At 42.0% G+C, this 23,210-nt stretch overlaps 1 protein-coding gene across 1 annotated transcript in view; it reads right to left on the bottom strand.

The window, feature by feature from the left end:
* LOC121284081 (cytoplasmic dynein 2 heavy chain 1) overlaps positions 1 to 23,210 on the bottom strand; it is a 770,821-nt gene that overhangs the window by 533,208 nt on the left and 214,403 nt on the right. The window contains exons 48-50 of the mRNA XM_041199129.1: positions 17,295 to 17,462; positions 13,965 to 14,095; positions 7,144 to 7,392 (exon numbers count right to left, since the gene is read on the bottom strand). Of these exons, the coding sequence (XP_041055063.1) occupies positions 7,144 to 7,392; positions 13,965 to 14,095; positions 17,295 to 17,462 (548 nt within the window). The remainder of the gene's footprint in view (positions 1 to 7,143; positions 7,393 to 13,964; positions 14,096 to 17,294; positions 17,463 to 23,210) is intronic.

Below are 23,210 nucleotides of genomic sequence, written 5' to 3' on the forward strand. Positions count from 1 at the left end.
GATAACATTTTGCAGGCACGGCCTCTACCCACCTTTACAAAGCCCTCAGCACAAGAGGGGGAAGAGTTGCGTATGGGAACTCTGAAAAGAGGGCCAGAATTTTCCAATAGGAACTGGAAATTGAGACCCAACTGAACCCAAGTTGCGATCCCAACTCTCTCTCCAGGTTTCCAGGAAGTGTGATTTTGAGGTCACTGGAGCCTTAAGTGACTTGCCTAATTAGGCAGACCCAAGGCAGTGAAGGCAGGCTTTTCAGGGTGGACATGTTAAAAGGCCCACCTCTGTTCCCATCTATTCCCAAATACATCAGCCCAGGTCTTCCAAGGGATATGTGGCGAACATTGAGCCATATAATGAAGGCCTCAAAATGTGCTTAAATTAATTTAGAAGAATTTTAAAATTATTTTGAAGATATGTTAAAATTTAAATCTATTTCCCCCCCCACCATCTCGCCACCCCACACGCCACCTACCACACACCTCCCCATCCGAATCCAAACCCCCCCACCACATGTCTAAACTGAAAACATAGAAACAATTAAAACTGCTTAAAAAATTACTTACTTATTAAAACTCTTCATGCCACCATGTGGCTAGTACAAACCTAGACAGCTAATAAACGCCGGCTGCCTCACAGAAAATCAGAAACCTTTCCAGAGACACCATGATGTAAATAAGTTTGCTACTAGAAATGGGGCTCCCTCTCCCATCCTCAGGAAAATGACGGAGGTAGAAACAGAGGAGGCACTTCAGCCGCAACATTTGGTGGCTATTTTGTTTGGCGTTCCGCCTCCATTTCCATCTGATCCAGGACAGGGAAGTTCCAGCCAAAGTCTTTGGGTTCACTCAGGGGCCCAAAGTATGGCAAACCAGGGCCAAATAATTGGTGGGATTGGGCCTCACATGGCTAAAATCACGCCTGAACCCCATAAAATAAAAAGCAAAAAAATTATTTTAGGATGTCAAATACAGGAGATGTCTAACGTTTTCATTTTGGGATCAGGGAAATTTATCACTTACCCTTCCTCCCAGCCCAGGGTTCTTTGTCAGACTTTCTGGTCACTTCACTGGACTTGTTCCCCACTTCCCTCTTTATGACATCCCTTGTAGATTATATTCTCGTCTGATATTCTCGCATCAAAACTATACTGCTAAAGTGTCACAATGCAAGTTAAACTCCATCTGCCGTCTTTTTTCCCATTCACTTAATTTAATTTAAGTAATTTTAACTGTCTTTAGCAGTCCTCTGTCCCAGCCACAAACTCCAAGCCTCTGCAGTCAATTCCATCCTTCTCCTTGAATATTGTCTCAAGTGAATCAGACTGTTCAGAAGCTTGCAGTCCTGAGCTGAGCTCCAGACCTCAATCTCACCATTATAAATTCTGCATATTTCCATCTCCTCAACAGTGATTATACCTTATTTTGTTGATCCACTTACACATGCCTCCATCACCTCCAGACGCAATTACTTTCCTTGTTGGTGTCCCATCCTGTACTCTTCAAACTCTGATGTATAAAAGTCCATCTCTTGTACCTATTTCACTTGCCCACCATTCTGTCCTCACTGATCTCCCCATCCCCCAGCTGCCCAAATTTAAAATCCTCATACTCATTTTTAAATATTTTGGTGGCCTTGCTCCAACCAACTTCTGCAACTTCCCCAGCCCATGAATACACTATCCTTTTGACATTGGCACTTCCAGTAATATTATTGGGGGAGAAGACAAGGGTTCTGCAGCCAGGGCAAGATCAGGATGCCAGGAGCCTGGGACTAGAGGTCAGAGTCAGCAGTGAGGTCCAAGGTCTTGGGGCCATGAGCAGGGGCGATTATGGCAGGAATTTCCCTCTCTTTAAAACTTACAACAGCAACGTATAGTTATGTAACACATTTAACGCAATGAAACATCCTAAGACACTTCATAGGAGCATTATAAAACAAAGTATGACACAGAGCTGCATAAGGAGATATTAGGTTAAATGACCAAAAGCTTAGTCAAAGGGGTAGGTTTTAACAAGTGTCTTAAAGAAGGAAAGCGAGGGGAAGAGACAGAGAGGTGTAAGGAGGGAATTCCAGAGCTTAGGACAAGGCAACTGATACCTATACTTATGGTGAAGTAATTTAGATTCAGAATGAACAGAGGCTAGGACTAAAGGAGCGCACATACCTTGGAGGGTTGTGGGGTTCGAGGAGATTACAGAGATAGGGAGTGCCAAGGCCATGGAGGGATTAGAAAACAGGGGTGAGAATTTTAAAATCAAGATGTTGTTTGACCGGGAGCCAACGTAGGCCAGCGAGCACAGGTTGATATGGGAATGGAACTTGCTGCAAGTTAAGACGCCAGCAGCAGAGTTTTGGATGGCCTTTACTTTATGTGGGAGACTAGCCAGGAGTGTGTTGGAATAGTCGCATTTAATATTTTCAGGTATTTAAAACTGTTTTTCCCAGAAGGTAACCAGCATTGGCGCTGGCTGCCTCAGGGATTTCCAAAGCCCATAGTATAACATCTATTTCGGGCCTGGATAAAGGACATTTCATTTCTACTTTAACCAAGATGCTGTCCAGTGCAATTTGTGCGCATATCAGGGGCATTTTGGTCCCCAAACATCACCCATTGTGCCTACTCAAAGGCCACTATAAATCCAATTTGGTAGCCAGTATGTTACATGTGTTATAATACCAGACCAGACCTCCAATTTTGTTATGGTCCTGAGTGAGACCCCAAAAATTTTGTTACAACCTGGTTGAAGACCAATAACATGTCCCTCTGTAATCACAAGGCTGCACCCCAGCATCTTATCATTGGCATGATTCCACAGCATCACAGAATGTCAGTGCAGAAGAGGCCCTTCGGCCCATCAAGTCTGCAGCGACATTAGAAACCTATCTACCTAATCCCATTTACCAGCACTTGGCCCATAGCCTTGAATGTCATGACATGCCAAGTGCTCATCCTTTTTAAAGGATGCGAGGCAACCCGCCTCCACCGCCCTCCCAGGCAGCACATTCCAGACCGTCACCACCCTCTTGGTAAAAAGGTTTCTCCTCACATACCCCCTAAACCTCCTGCCCCTCACCTTGAACTTATGTCCCCTTGTGACTGACTCTTCAACGAAGGGGAACAGCTGCTCCCTATCCACCCTGTTCATGCGCCTCATAATCTTGTGCACCTCGATCAGGTCACCTCTCAGGCTTCTCTGCTCCAATGAAAACAACCCAAGTCTATCTAACATCTCTTCATAACTTAAATGTTTCATCCCAGGCAACATCCTGGTGAATTTCCTCTGCACCCCCTCCAGTACAATCACATCCTTCCTATAATGAGGCGACCAGATCTGCACACAGTACTCCAGCTGTGGTCTCACCAAGGTTCTATACAACTCCAACATGACCTCCCTACTTTTGTAATCTACACCTTGATTGATAAAGGCAAGTGTCCCATATGCCTTTTTCAACACCCCACTAACATGCCCCTCCACCTTCAGAGATCTATGGACACACATGCCAAGATCCCTTTGTGCCTCAGAACTTCCTAGTGTCAAGCCATTCATTGAATACTTCCTTGTCAAATTATTCCTTCCAAAGTGTATCACCTCACACTTTTCAGGGTTAAATTCCATCTGCCACTTATCTCTGCCCATTTGACCATCCTGTCTATATCTTCCTGTAGCCCAAGACACTCAACCTCACTGTTAACCACCCGGCCAATCTTTGTGTCATCCGCAAACTTACTAACCCTATCCCCCATATAGTCATCTATGTCGTTTATATAAATGGCAAATAATAGGGGACCCAGCACAGATCCCTGTGGTACACCACTGGACACTGGCTTCCAGCTACTAAGGAATCCTTCTGTCATCGCCCTGTGTCTCCTACAACTAAGCCGATTTTGAATCCAGCTTATTAAATTATCTTATATCCCATGTGCATTTGCCTTCTTTACAAGTGTCCCATGTGGGACCTTGTCAAAGGCTTTGCTGAAATCCATATAAACTACATCGACTGCACTAACCTCATCTACACACCTGGTCACCTCCTCAAAAAATTCAATCAAATTTGTTAGGCATGACCTCCCTCTGACAAAGCCATGCTGACTATCCCTGATCAAACCTTGCCTCTCCAAGTGGAGATAGATTCTCTCCTTCACAAATTTCTCCAGTAGTTTCCCTATCACTGACCTATAGTTCCCTGGCTTATCTCTACAACCCTTCTTAAATAGCGGAACCATATTAGCTGTCTCCAGTCCTCTGGCACCTCCCCCGTGGCCAGAGAGGAATTAAAAATTTGGGTCAGAGCGGCAGCGAGCTCCTCCCTTGCCTCCCTCAGCAGTCTGGGACACAAATCATCCGGACATGGAGATTTGTCCACTTTTAAGCCTGCCAACAACTCCAATACCTTGTCACTCCCTATACCAATTTGCTTAAGAACCTCGCAGTCTCTCTCCCCCAGTTCGATACCTTCATCCTCATTCTCTTGGGTGAAGACGGATGTGAAGTATTCGTTCAACACTCTAATGATGTTATCTGGCTCCACCAATAGACTGCCCCCTTGGTCCCTTATGGGCCCTACTTTTTCCCTGGTTATCCTCTTCCCATTGATATACTTATACCAGCTAAAAGCCTCTCTTTTCCTTCTCATCGTAACCTGAATCTCTCTGGTCATCTATGGTTCTCTAGCTCTATTGCTGCTCTGAGCTGAACACCATTGCTCCTGGGCTTCCCTGAGCCCCAACTCTCGGCTGCACTAAGCTAATACTTCTTCTAGGCTGCACCAAGCTGGTCCTGGGCTTCGCTGAGCTCCAACACAGCAGCACAGAGCTACCAATGGCTCCAAGGGCTTCTCCAAGCTTTAGCAGCACGGAGCTAACAGCAGCACTTCAGCTGCATGGAGCCAACTCTCCTCTGTGCTTGCTACCAACTCAGTCATGTGAGTTTGTTTTTGCGTCGTACCCAGGTCCTATGGTCATGGTTTTCATGCTAACTTCATGTGTGCACGGTCTATCCCCTGCCTCCCTCTGTGCTTGCATCAATGTCTGTCCTCATCTCCATGGCAATGCACCACATAAGCGCCAACAACAGGAAACACCCTCGCTGTCAGCCCCACTCAACTCTCTGCACTTGCGCTGGGGTCCCATACTGGAAGTTGTAGCCCTCGGCTTCCGCTCCGAAAATCCACAAACCCAACAATACAGATTCTCACACATGTGACGAATAAAACTTAGTGGTTTGAAATCCAGCATTGTTCAATCTTTGCAATTGATATCATATTTAAGTGGCAATTTTATTTGCATTTATGGTTGTTCTCAAATTCTGAGAACAATCAGCAAAAAAATTTACAAATTAACTAGCAGAAAATTCTACATGCACTGTACTATTACTCAAGTTTGTAGGCAGGCTCAGAATAAAATTATTCCATTTTTTTAAGCAGATGTTTTATTAAATAGTGTCGCTGAGTGGTTCAGTAAAGAAAGGAAGGAGTAAATGTGCATATATTTTTTTAAACCAAGGAATTCAACAAGGAAAGCACAGTCATCCACCGAACACTGTCATCACTGCAAAAAGATTGAAAAAAGTAGATGTTTGCCATAATTCTGCGAGAGAAAAGGGAAACAATTTTGACCCAGAAGCAGTACAGTAAAAGAAAAATGTAATTTCTTTAAAATGTCTATGGAATCTGTAATTGATTTTAAGAATGCTTGAAAAGGACTTATAAAAGTTTGCATTAATTATAAAGCGATCAATTATAATTTTCTTGGAAAGTAAGAAATGCTGGTCCATGTGACCTGGTGCTCTTGACCTGGATGCAGTGCCAAAATGAAGGAATTTAAGACCAAAGCTGTGTGGCCAGACACAAAGTTGAGTTCCAGACATAAGCAGGGGAGCTGGAGGATGAAGGCATAGATGCAAACACAAAAAGAGAAAGCAGACAGAGACAGAAAAAGAAACAGCAAATTCATCGGAGGAGGAGGAGAAGCAAATAACTCTCAGGAAGAGGTCCATTTTTCTGTTTGGCAGAAAAGGAGACAGGCATTCTTAAAAGCAATGTGTGAGCTAACTAAAAAAGTCTAAAACCTAGAAAGTTGTGTGAGTAGCTCAGAGATACAAAAAGCTCGTTGTTTTTCCAGAAGTAGCCAAATTGTGTACTGGGATGGTACTGGTTGGTCAGTTGAAAAGGAACTCTGGAAAGCTACACCATCAGGACTGAGGGAGAGACAGTTTGTAGAAGTGCGCCTTGCTAATGATAATTGTACCCGCAAAACTAAAGGTGAAAGCTGTTGATCTACCCTGCTTAAATAAAAAATAGCATATTGTAGAACTATGTAGTTACGTACTGCCACATGTCTGCAAGGAGTGATGCAAATAGTTCTTTGTTATACTGACAATTTAAAGTGAAGTTTATCTTTTTTATTTGAAATATTAGTTGCTTGTTAATTCATGCATAACTTGCCTTGGTTCTGATTAGTGTTAAAGTATAAGCTACAAAAGGTGGTGGTTAGTAATTTGGTGTTTGTAATTTGGTAATTTCTTGTTGGTAATTTCTTCATTTTAAGGCCATTCAGTTAATTTAGTTATTTTGGTTTATGGTTTCCCCACAGGGATCATATTCAAACTAAATTAACAAAAGCACAAAGAAATGTAAAGCCATTAAATGATCAACAAACTGAAAGAGTTTTTCCTCATGTGAAACACTGTTAGAACTGCTGCGAAAAGCAAGAGATAGAGGATAAGGGACGGACTTCCATAACATTAATGTTGGTCACTCGATAATCAATAACGACATAATTAGAAGACAACATTAAATTGATTTTGGGGCTATTCAAGGGAGACTGAATTGAAAGTAAATCCAAAATTCATTATTTAAAGTTTAACTTATGTTTTATACAATGATAGTGCTTTGTAGTTTGACTGTAAATGCAATAATATTCCACAGCATACAGTGACACTGATTTAATATGCTTAGATGTCAGACTTGTATTTTCTATAATCACTTAAAAACATTTCACAACAAATAAGCACCACTGCCAACATGTATCTATATACTTCGGTGAATACTGCACAAGCTTTCAAGATTATTCATGCATATTTCATAGCAACATTATGCCTTATAGTTAAAAAAGTTACGAATAAGTACCATATTTTTACTTACATGTTTTAAATCATTTTTGAACTGTTTGATCTCATAACTCCTGGAAATTTTTGGTGTAAACAGCATTGCTCCATGCATGTGACTGACCACACAGGTGGCTGTCCTACGACCTACACCACTTTGTCCTGCTAGGAGCAGCGAGCCTCCAGGACAGCTCAGCACACGGTCTATTCTTGCCATGTAATCCAAAACCTCATGGAATAGTAGAATGTCCAGCTCTCTATTGTCTCTCCCATACTGAACAATTCCCTATTAGAAACAATTAGAAGGATGGAACTGTAAAATAACCTTGGGCACTATGGAAGTCCATGCATTGTAGAATATACAGTAGGTGGATGAGATAATACACAAGTTATAAGGATTACTACTAGATAAAAACACATCATTAACGAGACTGTGTTGATGGTTTTCGGTTTCTTTCATGCTCATCACTGACCCACACAAACACAGAACATATACTTATATCCTCAGTATGATTTGTGCATTTATGTTAGTCTTACGTGCTTAATGGTTATACAGTTTAGGAAAGAAAAGGGGTTGAAAGTAAGACAAGAAAGTAAAGCACAATGTTTAAACATTCATTTTTTTACCTGAAGTGCTATTTAGATAAAATGAAGTCATTCACTCAGACTTCACTTCAATTCCAAATATCTTGTTTACCATATTATGCCCACATTGGCAACAAATTGAGATGTTGCTTAACCAGGAGCTAATGTAGGTAAATGAACCTGGGGGTGATAGGTGAATATGACTTAGTGCAAATTAAGACATGAGCAGCAGAGTTTCAGAGGACTTCAAGTTTAGAGGATTGAATGTGAGTTGGCTTAATCAAATCTGGAGTTAAAAAAGGCATGGTTTAGGGTTTCAGCAGCAGCTGAGGCAGAGGTGAAGTTGGGTAACAGAGGTGGGAGGTGGTGTGGATATGTGGTCAGAAGCTCATATTGGGGTTAAATCCGATTTTTCTTTAATCTACATACAAGATACTGAAAATAATGCCAAATATAATAAGGGAAACAGGGGCCTCATGGGTAAGATAAATAATATGGAGGAACTTGCCAAGAATACAAAGAGATATTGGGTGGTATTCCTCAGAGATTTATTTTGGAGCAGCAGTTATTTACTATAATCATATACAGAAAAATGCAAGGAACAATGGTGGCACCAGCTTAAGAGATAAGGCCAATTGTGATGAAGACAGTGAAAGAAGGAGGTCAGCATGATGGGCAATTAGCTTATTCTATATATAGAAAAATGAAGATTGGAAATCTTGGCTCCTTGTTCTGCTGAAATCACTGCCATACGATGGGAAGAATGGTAAGCTAAATAAAGTATCATAGAATCATTACAATGCAGAGGAGGCTATACAGCCCATCGAACCTGTGCCAGCTCTCTGCAAGACCAATTTAGTTCATCTCACTTTCCACTCTCTCTCTCCATAGATCTGCATTTGTTTCCCCTTCAAGTGCTTACCCAATTTCCTTCTGGAAGCCACAACTGAACCTGCATCTGCCCCCTTTCAGACAGTGTATTCTGGATCATAACAACTCGGCGCAAGAAGTAATTTTTCCAAAGATCACCTTAAGCTCTTTTGCCAATCACTTTGGATCTGTTATCTCTGTTCTCGACCCTACATGGCTGAACATAAGTGGGAATCAACTATATTAAATAGGTTTTGGATGGATGTTTTCTTAATTGTTTCAATCAAAGTTGCTCCACAGCAATTTTATAAGTTCTAACTGTTTAATGAGACAGTAAAGGATTACTTCAGAGATGGTAGGCAGCCTTCAGATCCATCTGAGTTTGTAAATGGCAAACTAACAAATTCACTTTGTGGAAAATTTTTAAAAAGTGCCATGATCCATGTGCTTTGGGAGGAAACAACCTATATTTTATGTTGGGGTGCTGCTTCCTTTAAGAACTATGGCTCTCCAGGAATTTACTTCTGGTAGTTAAAGAATTCTAGAGCCAGGAGTGTTCTGACCTGATGTGGCTATATTTGATAGCAATGACTGTGTTGACCAAGTAATAAGGCTAGCAATACAGAGGTGCTAAAAAATTTAATAAAACGTTACACCATCTTCCAGCAGAGTCTTGGGGGTGACATCGTCAAATTGCTAAAAGAATGAGTCACTTTTGTCCCAGATTTATAATTTTTTAAAAAACTGGACAACGGCTTTAAAATGACTGAAGCCATGGCTGGCTATGACTCAAACAAAAGGAACTTCCTGGCATTCTGAACAGCTGCCATCTCGTATCTCTAAAAAGATGCTAATGCCCCTTGTGATTGCAGAGATCAAATCCCAAGGAATTATACAAAGGCCATTTACTAGGTCTTGGCCAATGGAGATGATCAGTCTGCGAGGGCAAATTACCCTGAAGCCTCTGCCTAACTTTTTAATGGTTGAAACATTAACCATCTCAAGAATCCAGACAAAATGAATATACAGCCCTTGTCTAAACCAAAGTGGAGAACTGTCACATGGTTAAGCTGCTAAAGCCTGTAATCTAGCCTTATGGAGCTGAAAAGCTCAGGCTGCCATCTTCCATCAATCAAGCAGCAGCAGAACCAGAGCTCTGTCCAGGTTTAAATTCCCTGGTCCCCATCTACACTGTTTCTACTGAAACTTCTGAACTTTGGTACCAGTGCCTACAAGACTAATCCATCCCTATGGGCCCATCTCATCTTAAAAGTCATCTCTACTGAAAAAGTAAATTATCCAGCATCAGTCTTCAACCTGCTGATTCTGAAAGAATACACGGTTGGGCTTTGATTCTGGGCTCTATACTCAAGTGAAACAATAATTCTTAACTTCTCTGTGGTCTGTGCCCTGTACCTCTTTTTTTCCCTTATCCCTGTTTTATTGTATGAATGTACCAGGAGCTACGTAGTAACACACGCCTCCCGTGTTTTGAGCGTACGTGTAAAATAAACTAACCCTCTGGTTTTACCCTATCTCGAGTTTGCTATGGAATGGTTAATCGAAATTGGATCACTTAAAAGACAGGGGTTAAAAAAAAAATGTGCCACTACTTAGAAAGAGGGAAATCAAAATCAAAACATCTTTCTGTTTACAGACAGGTGGTAAGAGGGAAAATCAGGACTGTTTAAATTAAACCCCCTCTGTCCATAACACTGTGTAGAGATAGACCAGGATGGACTTCTTTGTGTAGGATGTTGACGTGGGAAGTATACTGTCCACTAAACAAATTGGCTCAAGTCAGAGAACTCACCTTCATGTTGGATAAAGATATAATTGAATAGAGTCAAAGCAGTTGGAGTTCACCAGTTGTACTGGTACCAAAACCTGATAGAATTCAATGATTTTGCATTTATTATCATAAAGTAAATGCTGTAACAAAAATGGATTCTTATCCTATACCATGAATTGTAGATTGCATCGAATGAGTTGGAAACTCAGTTTACCAGCAAGATTGACTTATTAATAGGATATTTGCAAGTGCCACTAATAGATAAAACGCAGGAAATTTCTGCCTTTGTGACCCCCAAACAGCCTATATCAATGTAAAGTGATTTCATTTGGAATGAAGAATGCACCAGTTACTTTTCAAAGGTTAACAAATCAAGTTTTTTTAATGGACTACAGAACTATGTTGTCTACATCAATGATTTATTGGTCCACAGCGACACTTAGGAAGATCATGTGAAACACTTCAGTGCATTATTCGAGAGACTACACAAAGCTGACTTAGTGATAAGTTTGGCAAAAAGTGAATTTGCCAAGGCTAAGGTCTTTTGTTGTGGGGCAAGGTTGAGTGCCCAGAGAAGCTAAAGTTCAAGCAATTACAGACTTTACTGTTCCTAAAACCAAAGGAGGGATACTGCAGTGGCCTAGAATGTATGGATTTTACAGGAAATTTGTCCCGAATTTCAGCACAGTCGCCTCTCCATTAACAAACATATTGAGGGAGAAAGTCAAATATGACTGAAAGGAATAAAAACAAAATGCTGGAAAAACTCAGCAGGTCTGACAGCATCTGTGGAGAGAGAAACAGAGTTGATGTTCCAAATTCATATGACTCTTCTTCAGAGCATTTCTGTGACTGAAAGGAATCTTGTCCGACTGCCTTCAAGAGATTAACGAATGAACTGTGTTGGCTGCTTTCAACATGTCTTTCAAGATAGTAATTGATGTCAGTGATGTGGGCACAAGAGCCATTTTGTTACAAAATTATGATGCTAACTTAGAGCATCCAGTCAGTTATTTTTTGAGAAAACTTTATCCTTGTTAACACAAGTACTCTACAGTTGAAAAGGAATGCTAAGCCTTCTTTCAGCTCTTCAAAGTTTGAAATATACATTTCCAGAAATGCTGGAGAGAATGTGATCTACACAGATCATAATCTACTTGTGTCTTTGGAGAAATTCCGGACCCAGAATCTTCTTTTGTTTCATTGAAGTCTGATACTGATTACCTTAAAAATTGTTCATGTTGTAAGGCGGAATAACATAATTGCAGACGTTTTGTCCAGAGGTTGATTTCTTGTTTAAGTGCCTCATAACTGCATAAAGGAAACTTATAGACTTTATTTATACGCCAAAAGTTTTGGACATAGTCTCGCCATTTGGTTAAATACTATCGTCTTTTGATCAAAGACCTGGGATCACAAGATCTTGGACATTTGAATTTTCATTGAATTATGGGGAAGAGACTATGGTGTGTATTGTATGTAATAAGATAGTTGCTAAAGTGTTTCTAATGTTAAAATGTTTTAAATAATTTAGAAAGGCTTTTTCTTTTGAGAGGGGGCATATGAAGGGCCAATGAATTTTTAAAGGAATAATATTTTGCGTTAGGATGATGGTCCCTTTAAGAGCTAGGTTTATCTGAAAGATTTCTCATAAAATACCTGGCTTCCAGAAACTGATCATGTGACCAAGCAGCCTGGGATGTAAATAATAGAAAACAAGTCAACAAGAAGTTAATTGTAGGGGGGAGTAGATTGTGGGTGTGGCTCTGGTTTTGAGCAAGGTTTTTGGTTTAGAACAAACTTGCAGAGCTTTTTCAAGCAGAGCTCAGTTGAAATTCTGGGTATTGACTAAAAAAGTTAAACCTCTTGTTAACTGAGTCAGGGTCGCTGGGAACGGTCATGCAGGCTCCAGCAAGGTGTGAGGGGTGGGGGAGGTGGGGGGGGTGCAGATGTGGTTGGGGAGGATGTTGCCACGAGGGCAGCCATGTGGTTGGGGGGACTACGTGGGCCATATGGTGCCCAATCAGGTGGGAACCCACTACCCAGAGCCCCTGCCAAGCCCACAGGGAGACCGCCAAGGTATACTGGTTGTCACAGAGTCATAGAGGTCTACAGCACAGAAAAAGGCCCTTCGGCCCATCGGAAGTCTCCCCATATGGCAGATGGCCCATGCACCGCTGGTAAAATGCCAGCAACAGCAGGAAGGGGGCCTTAAATAGCCCTTAATTGACCACATACAGGCCTCAATTGGCCTCTGAGCAGAAGAACAGTTGCCACCTTCCATGCTGTAAGTAAAATGCCAGGAGCAGCAGGAAAGCAACGGGCACAGCAACACCCACCCCACCTCATAAAATCCCAGCCATAGTTCTAGTGCTGCAATAATCACAAAATTTACTCTTAAGTTGACTGTTCAAAGGGACAATGATAAAACTTGCAATGCAAATAGATACACATAAGGCTACTTAATAAGATAACAGTCCATGGTATTGGGGGAAGTATATTAGTATGATAGAAGATTGGCTAACGAAAAGACAACAGAGTTGGGAACGGGGGCAGGGATGGGGGGGGGCCTTTTCAGGGTGGCAACCTGTAACAAGTGGAGTGCACAGGGATCAGTGCCAGGGCCACATTTATTTCCAGTATATATTAATGACTTGGATGAGGGAAATGAATACCATCGCCAAGTTTGCAGATGACACAAAAATAGGTGGGCAGGCAAGTGGTGAGGATGACACGGAGTCTACAGAGGGATATAGACAGGTTAAGTGAGTGGGCAAAAATGTGACAAATGGAATATAATGTGGGAAAGTGTGAGGTTATGCACTTTGGCAGGAAAAATAGAGAAGCTGAATATTATTTAAATGGAGAAAGACTGAAGAAAGCTGCAGCACAGAGGGATGTCGGGGGTCTTTGTGCATGAATTACAAAAATCTAGCATACAAGTTCAGCAGGTAATAGGGAAGGCAAATGGGATGTTGGCCTTTATTTCAAAGGGAATGGAGTATAAAAATAGGGAAGTCTTGCTAAAACTATAGAAGGCCACATCTAGAACGCTGATTTTGGTCCCCTTATCCAAGGAAAGGTATACAGGCATTGGAGGCAGTCCAGAGGAGGTTCACTAGGTACGTCACAGGGATGGAGGGATTTTCTTATGAGAAGAGGTTGAGTCGGTTGGGCCTGTACTCATTGGAGTTCAGAAGAATGAGAGGCAACCTTATTGAAACATATAAAGTTCTTAGGGGGCTTGACAGGGTAGATGCTAAGAGGTTGTTTCTCCTTGTGGGAGAGTCTAGGACCAGAGGGCATAATCTCAGAGAAAGGGGACACCCATTTAACACAGGGATGAGTGGAATTTCTTCTCTCAGAGGATAGTCAATCTGTGGAACTCTTTACCACAGAGGGCTGTAGAGGCTGGGTCGTTAAGTATATTCAAGGCTGAGATAGGCAGATTTTTAATCAGTAAGGGTATCAAGGGTTATGGGGAAAAGGCAGGAAAGTGGAGTTGAGGATTATCAGATCAGCCATTGAATGGCAGAGCAGACTTGATGGGCTGAATGACCTACTTCTGCTCCTACGTCTTATGGTGATGGGTGCATTTGAGAAAATAGTACCTTTTGGATAACTTCTTTCAAGTCAGAAAAACTTAACTTTCCCAGCATCTTCCCATATGGAGGTAAAGGTTGGTCGGGAGCAGTTACAGAACCAGCTTCATGTCGAGCCCCCCAAGTAACATAAAACAAATCTGCAAGAAGAAATAGTTTGGATTTTTAATTGAAACAAGCTTTCAAAAAAAATTACAAAAATATTTTGGTTACAGATCAGAAACTAAACACATGAACTGAGAAATTTCTGGTAGTTTCCTAACCTTTCTGGGGAACAATCATATGTAGGAGGTACACAAGTTTAAACAAAGCCTTTCCATTGTGATTCAAAAAAATGTTACCTTCCATTTCACAACATATACAGCTATTTGTAAAAAAGCAAAAAACTGCGGATGCTGGAAATCCAAAACAAAAATAAAAGTACCTGGAAAAACTCAGCAGGTCTGGTAGCATCTGCGCAGAGGAACACAGTTAATATTTCGAGTCCGTATGACTCTTCAACAGAAATAGTGAGAAGATATTTCCATTATTTTTAAATGTATTTCCATCCATTGTTTTATCTCTGCCCTTTAGCCTATTTCAATTCCTTCACCCCACCCCACCCACACTAGGGCTATCTGTACCTTGCTTGTCCTGCTTTCTACCCTTAATTAGCACATTCCTTAGATAATATCATCACCTTCAACACCTCTTTGTCCTTTTGTATGTGACATCTCTTGGTTATCTCCACCTTTCACTGGCCCTCTATCCAGGTCTACCTGTTCCAGCACCCCCCCGCCAACCCCCCCAACTTAAACCAGCTTATATTTCACCCCTCTTCTATTTTTACTTAGTTCTGTTGAAGAGTCATACAGACTTGAAACATTAACTGTGTTCCTCTCCGCAGATGCTGCCAGACCTGCTGAGTTTTTCCAGGTATTTTTATTTTTGTTTTACAACTATTTGTTCCTGCTGAAGATAGAATTAATCTTGGGGTTAAGATGACAGCTAAGAACTGCTTGATACCTGTCCTCAGTTCATAATGTCCTCAAATTTCAAAGGTGAGGTTACTATTTTATAATCAAACATCCTGTGGTAATTATTATGCACAAATATTTGGAATGTATATTATATTTTTATATTACTCTAGTTAGTAAAGAATTTAAAATGTTATGCTCCAAAATTGAAGCATTAACAGGAAGATTTGGTTCTTGGTATATATTATTACTATTCGCATTTTTTTTTAAGTTGGGCTAACTTTATAAAATTAATTTGTGATTTCAGGAACTTTTGTGCATTCGATGTATTTACGCATGGAGTATCAATTTGCTACAGTCTCACTTCTGACAAGTTGATATTTAAAAAAGGATTTGAGCAGTTGGTCTAGAGACTAACTCCAGTACAACCACCAAAGGAATGCTGCATTGTTGGAGAATGAACTGAGAGGTATCTGCCTCCAATTTTTCAAATCGTTAAATATTAAAAGATCCTTTTGCACCAAGTAATTTAAATATTAAGTGTTTATTAATCAAGGTGATTCTTTCACATCTTGCAAAGTGGTCAATAAAATTTAAGATAGCTGAAAAAAGAGACATGTCAAAGCTTTTCGTCTTACACTCATCAGCACACTTCAGAAGAATACCATTATAAGGGGAAACAACAACTTATACTGTATCTGAGGAGAATGCTGATTGTTTGGCAAGTAGACTCTGATTGGTAGAGGCGTTGCCATGGAGAATGCACCAGTAATGATGATTGACAGTTAACTGCCAACCATTGTTTGAAATTTAAACTAGGCAGCTTGACGCTGATTGGTCAAGGCATTGCCCTAAGGAATGAGTCAGGAAATGACTGTCACTTATATTGATTAGCTGAAACCGGCGCAATATATGTACATGTTCTTCCTGTCTGCATATATTAATACACAGGGCCCTGTTCTTTGCATACTGAAAGAACATGTACACACATTGAGCCTGTTTCAGCTAAACAAAATAAGTGACTCATTCCTCAGGGCAATGCCTTGACCAATCAGGGTCAAGCTGCCTAATTTAAATTTCAAACAATGGTTGGCAGTTAACTGTCAGTCACCATCACTGCTGCATTCTCCATGGCAACATCTCTACCAGAGTCCACTTGCCAACTGATCAATACTCTCTTATATTGGTGCTCTTGCAAAGTGTTCTGATGAGTACAAGACAAAAAGCTTCGACATGTCTCATTTTTCAGCAATACTCAAGTTCTGTACTGCCAAATGAAAATTTATGGTAGTAAGAACTTTGAAAGGAATAAATCAGTGCTTTAACTCGATCAAAATTAATGTCAGCTTCGTTCAGTTGACAGCACTTGCGCTTCTATATCAGAAAGTTAAAGGGAAAATGAAAGAAAAAGCATTTATACATATCAACTCATCAGATTTCTTAAATCACAGAATCTCACAGTGCAAAAGAGGCCGGTCAGTCCATCGTGTCTGCACCGACAAGTGAGAAACACCTGACCTACCTACCTAATCCCATCTACCAGCACTTGGCCCATAGCCTTGAATGTTATGATGTGCCAAGTGCTCATCCAGGTACTTTTTAAAGGATGCGAGGCAACCCCGCTCCATCACCCTCCCAGGCAGTGCATTCCAGAATGACTCAAAACATTTCACTTACAATGATTACTGGTATATTAGCATACTGGAAGCCGCACAAATGATCATGAGACAAATGAGCAGTTAACTGATTTTTAGAAGTTAGTGAAAGAAGGAATGTTGGCTAGGACACCTAAGGAACTCCCTCCCTCCTCCTTCAACTAATGCGACAGGATCTTTAATATCCACCTGTATGAGCAAACTGAGTCTTGGTCTGGCAAATCAGAAGAACGCTATCGCTAACAATACTGCCCTGTACTCAGTCCTGCACTGAAATGTTAACCTAGGTTAAGCGTTCAAGACCTGGTTAACTGTTTTGACCTAAAGGCAAGATTTTTACTGAGCCAAACTGACACTACTGCTATTTTTGAAGAGAGTGCAATCACAGGAAATGCAGGATTGGGGAAGACATCTGCCTCAAATATACTTAGAGAAAAATAAAATAAAAGAAAGTAATAAGTGTTCGAAGAGGGAATATCCAACAAAAGCCCTCATTTATTCTGTTTAGACTGCAAATACAATCTTACAGCATACAATCTAATATAAAGGATAAACATTGCTCAGTTGACTTGCAATTATCAAAATACTATTATGCAAAATCCTTAGCCCTGAAATTACATTGTTGATTAGCAGTAGACAAACAGTGTATCTGTCTCAAATTATTTTCTTCACTATCTGATCACTTATAATTTAGCTGAAAACCTAATGAAACTGCAAAATACAACTACCTGTTATATTGTCCAGTAAATCTGAGCTCCAATCTCCTCGGATGACTGATATTAAAATGTTGTCAAATGCAATTAGGTTTTGCGATCCCACTATACGGTCACGAAATAAGCGATGGGCCTCATAAGCAACAACTTCAAGAACATGATCCACTGATTGTTGTGACGCACCTATAAACATTAATGAACCTTAAGCCTGGAGTGTTAATGTAACACATTTGTCAAATATTGACATTCTTTGTTCAATGCAATTATTAATAGAAATATAACAAGGTACAATCTATAGGCAAATTCAAACACAGAAAAATCTTGGGATTTATTGCTGATGTCTAGCTGGGATGGTGGGATGGGCCTTCTCTGTATTCACTGATTTGTATAATTGACTGGTTTGTTAGATCGTCTCAGACAGTATTAAAGGTCATCCACATAGTGAGAGCTTGTGCCACATGTAGGCTAAACCAGACAGGTGGCAGATTTCATTCCCTAAAATACATGAGAGAGTCAGTTGTGTTTTGGTAATAGTCTAGCAGCTTTCATGCTCATTTTTCTGTTACTAGTAACAGATTCATTGAGATATATTTCACAATTTCCTATAGTGAGATTTGAACTCCGGACATCTGGGTTGCTGATTTTTGGCCATAAACAAATATCTTAAAACCTATATAAAAAGTGACAAAAAATAGAAAAATCATGGCAGGTGAAGAACACCTTATAAAAAGAGCTATGTTCTCAGTTGAATAAAATGGATATTAATTTCTTTCCTGCTGTTATTTTGTAGTGTTCGCAAATCTATAAAGAGCCCCACAATTTCTGGAATTTCAGTGTCAAATATACACCTAAAAAAGATACCCTTTCTATGGAATTTCTCATTATATTGTTCACACCATGAGGGAATGGTGCACATAGCTACTGAAAGGAGTTGGAAAGAAGTCTGTCAGTAAGATAGTAAGAGACAGAGAAGCACATACTTTTTAGATTGGTTCCAGAAAAGTTTAGCATTTTTGCATGTGCAACAAAAATACGCAAGTAAGTTACATAGATTTAAATACAGATACAGGCATGCAACATATATTAGTTAAAAGATTGCATTTCAAAATGTATTGAAATTCATATATCTACAACGAAGTAAATATTTTAAATGTTTAACATTTATCTGTAGCATTATGCCTGTAAATGGTACTGTGATTGCCCTTTAAATGTTAAAAGATTTATCATGGCAATATAATTTTCTTCCTGAGAGTCAGCATGTGTGTAACCATACAGTTGCGTTACAAAGCCACTTGGTTGCAGTGCTTGCCCTCAGTGCAGCATTTCAAAATAAGGAAGAGGTTAAAGAATTGTAATAAAAACAAAAAAACTGCGGATGCTGGAAATCCAAAACAAAAATAGAATTACCTGGAAAAACTCAGCAGGTCTGGCAGCATCGGCGGAGAAGAAAAGAGTTGACATTTCGAGTCCGACCCAGTTCTGTGGAAGGATCATGAGGACTCGAAATGTCAACTCTTTTCTTCTCCGCCGATGCTGCCAGACCTGCTGAGTTTTTCCAGGTAATTCTGTTTTTGTTTTAGAGAATTGTAATGCTGGTTTACAGTAAAATATTTGAAACTTCCAAGCCAACAAACACTTATGATCTAGAGCTTAGGAGATGAAAGCAGCAAACACTGAAGTAAGCATAAGATCATTTGCATTGCAGCACATTGACATAGACTCATAATCTATACCAGTCGTAATCTTAGGGTTTGAGCAGTCGAAGTCAGATTGTATTGATATTTTGAGGATTTACTTCACATTGTGTTTAGCTCCAGTTAAATAGGGTAGCGTCAGAGTAACTACAAACAACCCCAATCCCTCAAAATAAGGGCACCATTAAAATTAAAAGAAATATGGTGTGTTCAAACAGCTACATAATAATAATTTAAGTGGTAATTTGAAAATTAAAGAAAACAAACAAATTGGGCTGGGAACATCAGTTTCATTACCATTCCTCCCGCTCAATTTCCCCTTCTTCTCCTGACAACAGTCTCTGAACAAGATCACCGACCACAGTAGCAAATGATAGAAGGGTAAACATGAAGAGGCACACTAAACCTAAACAAATTGAAATAGGAACAGAGCTACACTTCATCAACAGAAAAGTCATGTGGTTTTCAAGTATTAATCTGTCACTCATGTACTAAGGCAATTCAAAGAACCAATGTAGACTGGTTGATCCATAGCCAGTCACAGCTAATTTGTACAGAAGGGAGTAGATACCAAAACCTGTTGTGTAATAGCCACCCTTCCAGTGATCTTAGTTTTTGCTAAAACAGCACACATTGGGTGGAATTTTCCCAGATTTACACTAAGTGCAATAGCAGGCTGCTAAAATGGAGTCCTGCCCACCGATAAAAATCATCCCAAGCCCACTTCATTATTTGTTCACTCCCCTGAAACACGCCATTTCCATGGCAGGTGGGCTGTCATTCGCCCGCCCGCCATCACCCCGCTGTTGCATCACACCAGCCATCACCTTTAACAGGCAGCCGCCAGCTCACCACCGCTGCCCAGGAGACATGGTCAGCAAAGGGAAAAAGACTGCAGCACCCCCACTTCAACAACGGGTCCCTCAGGTGACTGCTGGATGCCGTGGAGGCCTGCTGGGGTGTGGTCTACCCCCACTCTGGCCGCAAGATGGGCAGCAAAGTCACCAACCCAGCTTGGGAGGTGGTGGCAGTGCGGTCAGTGCAAATGCCCTGCAGAGGAGGACAGCCACCCAGTGCTGCATTCCACCAGGGTAAGTCATTCTTTTCATCACTCCCAACTAACACACTCACAAACCCATCAAACATCCACAGGGTCCTCACTCAGTGCCACTGCAAGGGACATCACCAGTCACTCTTTGACACACACCTGCATTATCCTCAGCCCAACCATGGGACCACTCACCATCAACACAGGCCAGGCATGCTTATCATCTGATATAAAAACAAAAAACTGCGGATGCTGAAAATCCAAAACAAAAACAGAATTACCTGGAAAAACTCAGCAGGTCTGGCAGCAGCGGAGAAGAAAAAAGTTGATGTTTCGAGTCCTCATGACCCTTCAACAGAACTGAGTAAAATTAGGAGAGGGGTGAAATATAAGCTGGTTTAAGGTGGGGGGGAGGGATGGGGGGAGAGAAGTGGGGAAGTAGGGGGGGTGGTTGTGGTTGTAGGGTCAAGCAAGCAGTGATAGGAGCAGATAATCAAAAGATGTCACAGACAAAAGAACAAAGAGGTGTTGATGGAGGTGATATTATCTAAACGAATGTGCTAATTAAGAATGGATGGCAGGACACACAAGGTATAGCTCTAGTGGGAGTAGGGTGGAATAAGACTAACAGGGCATAAAAGGTATAGATTTAAAAATAATGGAAATAGATGGGAAAAGAAAAATCTATATAAATTATTGGAAAAAACAAAATGGAGGGGGAAGAAACAGAAAGGGGGTGGGGATGGAGGAGGGAGTTCAAGATCCAAAGTTGTTGAATTCAATATTCAGTCCGGAAGGCTGTAAAGTGCCTAGTCGGAAGATGAGGTGCTGTTCCTCCAGTTTGCGTTGAGCTTCACTGGAACAATGCAGCAAGCCAAGGACAGCCATGTGGGCAAGAGAGCAGGGTGGAATGTTAAAATGGCAAGCGACAGGGAGGTTTGGGTCATTCTTGCGGACAGACCGCAGGTGTTCTGCAAAGCGGTGGCCCAGTTTGCGTTTGGTCTCTCCAATGTAGAGGAGACCACATTGGGAGCAACGAATGCGGTAGACTAAGTTGGGGGAAATGCAAGTGAAAGGCTGCTTCACTTGAAAGGAGTGTTTGGGCCCTTGGACGGTGAGGAGAGAGGAAGTGAAGGGGCAGGTGTTGCATATTTTGCATTTGCATGGGGTGGTGCCGTAGGTGGGGGTTGAGGAGTAGAGGCTGATGGAGGAGTGGGCCAGGGTGTCCCGGAGGGAACGATCCCTAAGGAATGCCGCCGGGGGGGTGAAGGGAAGATGTGTTTGGTGGTGACATCATGCTGCAGTTGGCCGAAATGGCAGAGGATGATCCTTTGAATGCGGAGGCTGGGGTGATAAGTGAGGACAAGGGGGACCCTATCATGTCTCTGGGAGGGAGGAGAAGGCATGAGGGCGGATGCGCGGGAGATGGGCCGGACACGGTTGAGGGCCATGTCAATGACCTTGGGTGGAAAACTTCGGTTAAAGAAGGAGGAGGGCATGTCAGAGGAGCTGTTTTTGAAGGTAGCATCATCAGAACAAATGCGACAGAACCGAGAGAATGGGATGGAGTCCTTACAGGAAGCGGGGTGTGAGGAGCTGTAGTCAAGGTAGCTGTGGGAGTCGGTAGGCTTGTAATGGATATTGGTGGACAGTCTATCACCAGAAATTGAGACAGAGAGGTCAAGGAAGGGAAGGGAAGTGTCAGAGATGGACCATGTGAAAATGATGGAGGGGTGGAGATTGGAAGCAAAATTAATAAATTTTTCCAGATCCCGACGAGAGCATGAAGCAGCACCGAAGTAATCAGCAATATACCGGAGAAAGAGTTGTGGGAGGGGGCTGGAGTAGGACTGCAACAAGGAATGTTCCACATACCCCATAAAGAGATAGGTATAGCTGGGGCCCATGCGGGTACCCATAGCCACACCTTTTATTTGGAGGAAGTGAGAGGAGTTAAAGGAGAAATTGTTCAGTGTGAGAACAAGTTCAGCCAGACGGAGGAGAGTAGTGATGGGTGGGGATTGTTCAGGTCTCTGTTCGAGGAAGAAGCTAAGGGCCCTCAGACCATCCTGGTGGGGGATGGAGGTGTAGAGGGATTGGACATCCATGGTGAAGAGGAGGCAGTTGGGACCAGGGAACTGGAAATTGTTGATGTGACGTAAGGTGTCAGAGGAATCACAGATGTAGGTGAGAAGGGACTGGACAAGGGGAGAGAGAAGGGAGTCAAGATAATGAGAAATGAGTTCCGTGGGGCAGGAACAGGCTGACACGATCAGTCTGCCGTTGGCGCTCAGTCTCTGCAAGGTACAGGTCAGTGCGCCAGACAACAACAGCACCACCCTTGTCAGCGGGTTTGATGACAATGTTGGGGTTGGATGTGATTATCATCTGGCCTGGCAGGCGTCCTAATATACTCTCCCCATCTCTATCCATGCAGGACAAACTGGCACACAACAGGAGGGAGAGGTGGCAGGCAGGTGAAGGGATGCCAGAGATCAAGGTTCTGATAGAATTCGAAATCAGAACCATCCAGCTGATTGACGATGACTGGGACCGGTCCTGTGCTGATGGTGAGGTCAGGGCTGCTCTACCAAGTGAGGACCCAGCAGTGCAACATCCATCAGACAACCATGCTGTGAGTGATGTGTCCTCTTTCACAGACCACTGCCATGCACTGATTATCTCCCATTGTTTCTGCAGGCACATCTGCCAAACAGCCAACAGAGTCCATGATCCCAGGCCTCCAATCAAGCCCCAAAGGAACCTCTGAAGAGGAATCTGGAGGCATGCTGCCTTAAGTTCCATCACAGCGCTCACCCACACCCTCCACCAGCACTGAGAGACACACCTCGGTGTGTGGTAGCTTTAGAGTGGCCTCGCGATCACAATCTGGTGAGCATATTGCACTTTCTGATCCACAGCAGGTAGAGGCAGCGACATTCCAGGTCCCCGGCACACGGGGGACCGCTGGAGGACAGAACGTTGCTGAGTCCGAGTCAGATGATGGGCCTCTTGACTCGTTCATGTCACAGTTGCTGGAGCTGCAAAGGCAAGCTAGGGAACATCAGGAAGGGATGTCCACTGCACTCCTCAGATTGCAAGACACGATGGAGGAGTCCGTCCGTCTTCAGGCTGAGGTGATAGCACTGGCATTGCAAAGCACCAAGGTCAACACTGGCAGGATGGCGG

This window comes from Carcharodon carcharias, chromosome 11 (assembly GCF_017639515.1).
Source record: "Carcharodon carcharias isolate sCarCar2 chromosome 11, sCarCar2.pri, whole genome shotgun sequence".
Taxonomy (NCBI): Eukaryota; Metazoa; Chordata; class Chondrichthyes; order Lamniformes; family Lamnidae; genus Carcharodon; species Carcharodon carcharias.